Source organism: Lynx canadensis, chromosome C1 (genome assembly GCF_007474595.2).
Source record: "Lynx canadensis isolate LIC74 chromosome C1, mLynCan4.pri.v2, whole genome shotgun sequence".
NCBI classification, from domain to species: Eukaryota; Metazoa; Chordata; class Mammalia; order Carnivora; family Felidae; genus Lynx; species Lynx canadensis.
The window spans coordinates 43,711,599-43,719,945 of record NC_044310.1 but is presented as its reverse complement, the minus strand read 5'-3'; the positions used below and the strand labels follow the sequence as shown (position 1 = coordinate 43,719,945).

Sequence of the window (8,347 nt, the reverse complement as noted above, 5' to 3'; positions counted from 1 at the left end):
CATGTTAGGGGGAGGGGCGTTACTTGTTTATTGGAACAGCGCAGTTAAAAAAAAAAAAAATCAACCTAGGCTAACAGTTTCAAGGCTCCCCTAAAGATGTATCCAAACAGGCAGCCAATCAGCGCTTACACAGCTTTTTCTGCTCGACTCTTTTAAAGAGACAGTGCCGACAGTGTTTTATCGCATTTAAAGAGAACGGCGCTCTAAAAGCAGTCTGAAAATGGGGGAGTCTTCCCCTATTTCGCTGGTTTCTGGTCTAATAAGGAACTCATAGTGTGTACTCAGGGTTCTCAGCGTGGCAAAGAGGAGTCAGCAGCAAATAGCTGGGTCACTCTTCCAGCCCCCCCCCCCCATTTCCCATTGTACACCTGGGTCACTGACAATGGAAGCTTCCCCTCCCCCCCAAGCTCATCTACCCCCCCCTCCACTCCCCAATTTAGCTCCATTTATTTGAAGTTTGCAGATTTCAGTGGCGCGCACTCCACGTCGCGGGGCGCCCAGGTGATGCCCCCGTCCCCCGGAACGGTACCGTCTCCGGTGGAGAAGCCAAGGGGCTAACTAGCCAGGGCTGGCGGACCTTAGAAATTTAGGAGCACTCTCCCTTTTCTTAGCACAAGTCCCCAGTCCTCTCCCTCAGGCTCCCCAAAGCACGCCAAGGACCTTTTTCGCGCGACTCCACTTTGGGGCTTTCCAAAGTATTTTAATGATGTAGTAAAGGAGCAGCCGCGCGCCTCGGCGCCGACTCGGGCCGCCCAGCTCTCAGCGTGGAGCCCCGGGCCCGGCGCTCGGAAGGCGGACTGGGCAAGAGGGAGGACCGGGGGCGGGGCGGCTGGGGGGCGGCCTGGAGTCTGGGGTGGGGGTCGGGGTCGGAGCCCAGGGGGAGGGTAGGCAAGGGGGAGGGGGAGATAAGGGCTGGGCCGGCGCGGGCCGGGCGGGGGGGAGGTGAGGGGCAGATAAGGGAGAGGGACGTGGCGGGAGGGAGCCGGCGGCGCTCCGCTTAGGGGTCCGCGCCCCCTCCTCTCGGACGCTGCCGCAGCGCCCCCCACCCCCCAGTGGTCCCCGCACGCGGAGTGGTCCCCGCTGGCCAAACCCCCTCATCGCCGGGACCTGGAGACCAGAGCTCCCCCAGCCCGATTCGAGTCCCCTCCCCACAGCTACAGAAAAGAGAGGCGCGCGCCCCCGGGCACCCCCGGCTCGGCCGCAGGAGCAGGGGCAGCGGCTCGGCAGAGGCGGCCGCAGCGGGGACTGCCGCGGCCGGGCGCTGACAGGGCGTCCCTCCCGGGCAGCCGGGCCCGCCCCCGCGCGCCGATTGGCCAAAGCGGCCATCAATCGCGGGACGTTGACGCCCGCCTCGCTTCCTCGCCCGGGTAGCCACGTTCGGTTGAGCTCCAAGTAGACCAGCGGCAGCGGCGGCGGCAGCGGTGCCGGAGGCGCAGAGGGCGGCGCAGGCGGAGCCGGGCGGGCGCGCGAGCGAGCCAGCGGGCGGCCGGGCCGGCGGGCAAGCGGCGGCGGCGGCGGCAGCGGCACCCCAGGCCGAGCCGGCGCGGGAGGAGTTCCAGGGCGATGGGGCCGCGGCCGGGGCTGACGCTTTGACAGCTGGAAAGAGCGCGGAGCCAGCGCCTGGGGGGGAGGGAGGGGAGCGCGGCGAGGAGAGCGCGAGCGGGCGAGCGAGCGAGGCCGGGGAGGGGGCCGGGAGCGAGGGGACAGCTCGGGAGCAGCCGGAGCGGTAGCGGCGGCGGCGGCGGCGAGGCTCGGCGCCCTCTTCTCTGCAAACCATGTTTGCCAAAGGCAAAGGCTCGGCGGTGCCCTCGGACGGGCAGGCTCGGGAAAAGTAAGCCCTATTTTCCAAGTGGCGGCCGCGCCGTCGCGGGGCTGCGGGAGGGCGGTGGGAGGCAGGTGGGCGGGCGGGGGCTGCTGCGCCGCGGGTCGGGCGCCGCCTGCCTGGCCCCTTCCCCGAGGCCGCGGCGGGCGGCGTGGGAGAGCCCATTGTTGGGAGGCGGCGGAGGCCGGGGCGTCGGGGGGCGCCGCCGGGGGAGGGGGCACCTGGTGGCCACGGGGCGTGCCGGCCGCGGGGGCCCGCGGAGAGGGGTGGGCGAGGTCCCGAGCGCCGGCTTGGGCGCCCGCCGCGGCGGCCGCACTTTGCCCAGCGGGCGCGGGCAGGGGGCGCGTGGCTTCTGCAGCCCCGAAGGCTCCTTTTGTCCGCCCGTGGCGTGAGGAGTGCGTGCCGGGGGCTTTGTTCGGCCGGGAGCCCTCTCCCTTCCCTGCCCTCTGCCTCGCTGCCCGCCCCGCGCCCTCCCGGGCGCCGCGCTGGGCAGGGACGGCGGCGCCGGCTTGGCCCTGGGCTTGGGGGACAGTTGCTTGGGGGGGAGGTGGTGAGGGTGGCGCTTTGCTGCCCTCTCCAGAGCGCACTGAGCACCCCGGAGTCCGGGACTGAGTCTCCCCGGACCCACAGAGCTAGGGAGAGGGTGGCGGTGGCAACGAGTGGGTCGGGAAAAGGAGGGAGGCTCTGGGGTCGGAAGGCTTTCGAGTTTGAGAGACCTAGGTGGTTTTGGCTCCGATGCCAGTTGGAAGTTCAAGTTTGGGGGCTGCTTTCCAGCCCTCACGGCTCGAGGCAACGCGTCGCCTGGTACCCACCCGATAACTGTTTCCACCCGCGTACCCACCCCCCCTCCCCTCCCAAAGGGCATGGCCGAGCTGGCTGCTCACCTCTGGTTGGGGCCACAATGGGACAGCGCACAGACAGGGCTGGAAGCCGGCTGGTAAGGTCCAGAAGCGAGCGCCCCGTGTGATCTGACGTCTTCCCTCTCTTTTTGTGCCCCCTGCCCACTTTCCAGGTTAGCTTTATACGTCTACGAATATTTACTGCACGTAGGAGCACAGAAATCTGCACAGACCTTCTTGTCAGAGGTGAGTGGAACTCCCCCCCAGCCATCCAATTTCTGGACACCCCTCTTCCCCACTATTCTTAGAGCCTTTGTTTTCAGGAGCAGCCACTGTGGCCACCATTTTGAATTTTTATCACCTTTTGGCATTTATTGTTAGTTGGTCTTCACAGCCTTTTGGCTCTGGGAAGCCCCCAGCGCACCCTTCCTCTCTGCTCCTCTAAGTGGTCTCTGCTCTCTGCTTTCCAGATTCGATGGGAAAAAAACATCACGTTGGGAGAACCGCCTGGGTTTTTGCACTCGTGGTGGTGGTAAGTTTGCGTGATAGTTTTGTGTGTGTGTTTGTTTTGTTCTGAGCCCAGGATCCTAGTGAACAAAGACGGGAGGCATGGAACAGACCCCCATGCCTTAGCCCTCAGTCTTGGCACAGAACAGGGCACCTGCGGGCGCTCAGACCAGAACTGGTGAAGGAGGAGAAGGGCAGGAGAGGCTGGTGCCTGAAGTTTTTGCCTTGTCTTTCTCCTCCTATTGAGAACCGACTAAATCGTGCCTAGTGTTCGTACAGAAACTCTTTTACTTTTCTGTCTCTCTCTGGGGTACCAAGCAGGGGCTTGAAAAAACCTTGAAGGATTTTTGTCAGTTCTGCATGCTGCTTTAATTAGAGGGAGTGGGGGCGGGGTGGGGTGGAGAGGATACCAGGTCTGTGTTACAACTGGCCTGTCCCTTCCTTTTTCTTCTGTGAGTTTGAAACCTTGAGAGAGCAAATCTACTGGGGCCTTTCCCAGGCACACTCAGAAAAAGCAAGAAGGGGCTGCCACTTCCTTTAAAGATACTGATTCAGACTGATTGGACCTTCCTCTCCTCTGTGGGCCCTACCCCCAGCATCCCTAAAGCCACAAAGTTTCGTTTTAGGGAGAACCTTAACTGGTTGGTGTTGACCTCTCAGAGTGCATGTAGTTTCCTGGCTCTCCCTTATTTGTGACCCTTTCCTGGGGCCCTTCAGGGTGGGACCTCAGCAGGTGTGATCTCCTTGTCGGTTTTGCAGCAGGCAGGAGGCGGCTTAGGGGTCAGCAGGAGTGAATTGCTGTGAGTGTAAGACCTGGATGTTTTGTGGGACCGATTGGTGGAGTCTTTGACATCCTTTTGAAAAGGACAAGAAAGCAGAGTGGCTTTTGATATTTTGGTGGGAGTTCAGAAGGGTCCCTGTGCCATGTCTTGGGATCTTAGCGCGTTTACCTGACCACCAGTTCAGGCTACTGTTTCAAGTTTCTTTGAATCGAAATGCGGGGGGATGAAGTGTCTGTTCTAACTTGCACAGAGAAAATGAGTTTTTAATTACTTCTGCCAACCTCGGAACTGCCGTGCTGTGGCGTAAGGGTTCTACCTGTAGGAGTGGGTGATGGGTTCTCTGTGGTGGTTTTTGGAGAGGACTGTGTGAGCGGGGTTGGTGTGTCTGATCATCGTGAATTTTGCAGAAACTTGGGCTCATAGGTAGAAGTTACTGAGAAGGAGCTGCGGAGTTTTTAGTGTTGGAAGTCTTCGGTGTGTGGGGGAGTTAAACGTGTGCAGCTTCAGGGGACAGAAAGGAATGTTTTTGAGCCTCCTTCTGCAGCTACTAGAAGCCCCCGATTTTCTTGTTCCATCCGTAATCCCTCGCGCAATCTTCTCCGGCCTTGTCTCAGCCCCAGGAACGTGGAGAGCAGTGGTGGCTCTGAGTGGCTGTGGTCTGGTTAGTTAGAAGTTGCCTTGCGCTACTTGACAAAATGAGCTGAGGCTCCCTAGGTGGGAGGAAGCAGTGGCCCTGATTCTAAGAGGGTCAGGCCACGGGATTCGCACCCCTTGAATGGTATGGCTCCTCTGATGACACTGGCAGAGCTGGCTGTTTGTGATGGGGACAGGAGTACCAGACCAGGAGTCAGACTTAGGCTCTGGGGCCCGTTTCCTTCAAGTGGGTGCCCAGCCCTGGGCCTTGGGCTCCTAACCCAGAGGCCCTTACTAATACCAAATACTGGGGTTTGTATAAGGTTTTACTGGCTGACAGGTGATTTGTCTATTCTGAGGTGATACAGAGTGTTAGAATGACCATACAAAATCTTGGAGGGGGATGAGGCAGGGAGGTCTAGGCTTCCCCCCTGACCCCACTCCCCTCTTGCTGGATGGGTGGACTGAGGCCTCTCTGAGGAGGGCTATTTCAACATGAAAGGACAAGATACTTGGTTGTCTATAACATACTCTTCTTTGCCTAATTGATATGCATTCTTTGAGTGGGGGAATGGTTCTTGCATAAGAATTCCTTGGGGGAGGGCCTGGATGGGAGTAGGGGTGAGCTGGGAGGGGCGGGGGTGTGGGCTCTTGGCTCTGGGATTAAGAACCTGTACGTTCCCTTTCTTGCCAGTCACCCAGATTGCTACACGTATGAATCATAGTCCTGACTTTGACAGTTTAACCTTTTTATGAAACGTAGCCGTTTAAGTTGGGGAGGGGGTTGGTGAGAGGAATACAGCTGAAAGGGGAGGCGTGGATTCTTATCTACATTCCTACGTGTCCTATCTGGGCACCCCCGTGGACGGCTTGTACTAATCTGTCCAAACTTCAGTTGCCCGTGTATAAAGTAGGGGTAAAGTCACCCACCTTGTAACACTGTGGTAGTTACGGGTAGTGTCGTGGGTGAGAGGCATCCGGCACATGGTAGGCACCCGATAGAACTGACACTCTTGCTACTGATGTCTGGCTTGCCAGAAGAAGTCGGTCCATTTTGTTTTCAAGCCCGAGTTTGCTCAATAAAGGCTGGGGGTGTGGGATTGAGCCTCTGGGAGACCTGGTGCTGTTAGCACCGCACGTTGTGCACTTGTTGTTGGGACACAAGTGATAATTAGTAACCTGATCTTATTTTATGTTTCGATTTGCAGCGTATTTTGGGACCTTTACTGTGCAGCTCCTGAAAGGCGAGACACTTGTGAACATTCGAGTGAAGCAAAAGCCTTTCATGATTACGTGAGTAACAAATTTTTAATCCTGGCAATAATTACAGGGTTGGAGAGCTCTAACTTCTCTAGTACCAGAAGCAAATACACAGCCAATTGGCAGTGGTCTTTGTTTTCTCCTTGCCTTTCTTTTTGTTCTGCTCCCCTCCCTGCTGCCCTTGCCCCGTTCTAACTTGGTGAACGGTATTTCATAATGTTGTGATTATGCAAAAGAGTGTAGATACCTATCTGGAGAATTAAATGGTGTTGATCAGGGCTCAGCCATGTGAGGGTTATGTTCAGAGTGGACAATTAGCTGGGAAGAGACCGAGCCTCCTTGGTATTGGTTTAATTCAAAAATGTACCACCACCACAACAGAAAAGCAACTATGAAACTTGTGCTTGGGTGTTTGAGTGAGCATTGGTGAAATGGACTCTTGCATTACGTTCCAGGGAGCAGTCTTTTCAATTACGTTTTGGGTTGTGTGTGGGGTGTGTGTGTGTGTGTGTATGTATGTATGTATGTGTGTGTGTGTGTTGGGGGGGGCTCATGCTGTGTCCACTAAGACCATGTATGCTTTCAGGTCCTTGGCTGCTCCATAATCTCGTGTTCAGAACGTTCTTGTGAAGGTAGTTAATTTCATCATATCATAGTGCTTGCTTCGCTATCATTCATCCCCTACCTGGATGAGTTTCTTAAGATTTATGAAACGTTTATAAGAGCGATGTCTACCGCATATCCATCTCCCGTGGCAGTGCCCCTCAAAAAAAATATTGGATTCCAAACATGGGTTGGAGTCAGAATTTATGATCAGATGAAACACGATCTTGGGGAGATGGGAGATGGAAGGGGAAGTGTCTGCAATTCTTCCCAGCCTCTTTCCAGTCTTTGCTTCCCATTGGCCTGGTAGATGGTGTGTGTGTGTGTGTGTGTGTGTGTACGCATGGCCACGCACACGCAGGCAGAGAAGAGGTGGTTCATTTGATCTTGTACTTTTTTCATGAGGTGGGTAGGAATGGTCTCCAAGCTCTCGAGTATTGAAGTTGGTTTCTTTTAATGTCCTCAAGGCCCACCCACTTGGCCAGGCCATGTGTGTCCCCTGCGTGCAGAGGTTGAAACTGACTTAGGACACCGGAACCTAAGTTGCATTTCACAAGTGGTCAAATCCCATTTCCATGAATATCTTTACAGTGAAGATTTCCCCTGAAATACAGGGAGTTAGAGACTCAGCTGGAGGCTCACTGGTTTTAAGAATATTCAACGTGATGCAGTTTTGTTATGACTGAAAAGTTAATGCCCTTGGAACAGAATGCTGAGGAAATTGACCAGTTCATGTACCCTCTCCAGGGTTGCAGAAGAGAAGCTGGTGAATGGTACTTATGGCCTGGTAAACTTTTAGTAGTGCAAGGTGAGGTGACTGGTTCTTTTATGGTGTGGTTCTTATGGGAAAATCTGTGGTGATGATCATAGGGTTTCCTGAGCTGGAGGTTGGCTGAGGAGGCCGGAAGGTACATTAGCCATATAAAAAATAGTTAGTGAATTTGACCTTTCTACTTAAGAAAAGTCTTGCTTTTTCTCTGTTTTTTTTTTTTTTTTTTGTTTGTTTGTTTTTGAACCTATGGAGAGCTGATTCCTGTGTGGCCAGTCTTTGCTGTGCAAATGGTCTCATTTTTAAGAGTTGGGGAGAGAGGTGGACGTGCCTATGTCAAATAAATCTCTTGATATAGGGTGTCTATGCTGTCTTTTGCAAGCTGTGAGAAAAGTTAATTTTTTAAAAATATATTTATTTATTTTTGAGAGCGAGTGCACCAGCCGGCAGTGGGGCGGGTGGGGGGTGGGGTGGGTGTGCGGGGTGTGTGTGCAGAGAACAGAGGATCCGAAGCAGGCTCTGCCTTAAAGCAGTGAGCCTGTTGCAGGGCTCAAACTGGAACCTTGAGATCATGACCTGAGCCGAAGTCTGATGCTCAACTGACTGAGCCACCCAGGCACCCCAGAAGTTAATAATTTCTAACAAAGTTTTGTGCTCTGGTAAAGGGTGTGAGGTTCTGGCCATTTGTGGTTTGGTCTGCCATCTTGAAGCAATATGGATGGCAGTGAAAGCTTGCGTGGGTTTGCTTTCAATAATTTGTTAAGGAATAGTGTCAGAATTATGCTGTGAAGTTGGCATAGACTTGATTGAAGTCACGCTGATTGAGGACCAGAGTTCGCGGATTTTGGGGTCAAAACTCTTTTTCCTAGGTTGGAATCCACTTGGTTTCATTGGTCTGAGAGGCAGGTTGTGATAAATGAGGACAGGGAGGGAACATCTGTATTGTGAAGGCATTAAGGGGTGGTTTGGGGTTGCAGGGGTGACAGAGAAGCAACTGGAAAATTAAGAGAAATTTGAGAAAATTAAGAAAAGGAACTCTCTTTTTTCATTGTCCTTCTCCAATCTTCATGTGTTCTATTTCCATGGCTACTGTCTAGTTAGCCCTCATTCCTGCTTGCTAGAATTATTGCTG

General features: G+C 54.8%; 1 protein-coding gene across 3 annotated transcripts in view; it reads left to right on the top strand.

The window, feature by feature from the left end:
* The first annotated feature begins 1,691 nt into the window (after nt 1-1,691).
* Nucleotides 1,692-8,347, top strand: part of SSBP3 (single stranded DNA binding protein 3) — a 165,410-nt gene continuing 158,754 nt past the window's right edge. Inside the window, exons 1-4 of one of the 3 annotated variants that reach the window (XM_030323984.2) lie at nt 1,692-1,831; nt 2,835-2,907; nt 3,132-3,193; nt 5,792-5,876. In XM_030323984.2, coding sequence (XP_030179844.1) covers nt 1,776-1,831; nt 2,835-2,907; nt 3,132-3,193; nt 5,792-5,876 — 276 coding nt within the window. In that variant the 5' untranslated portion in view covers nt 1,692-1,775. The remainder of the gene's footprint in view (nt 1,832-2,834; nt 2,908-3,131; nt 3,194-5,791; nt 5,877-8,347) is intronic. The other 2 variants (XM_030323986.2, XM_030323985.2) reach the window with 2 other exon arrangements.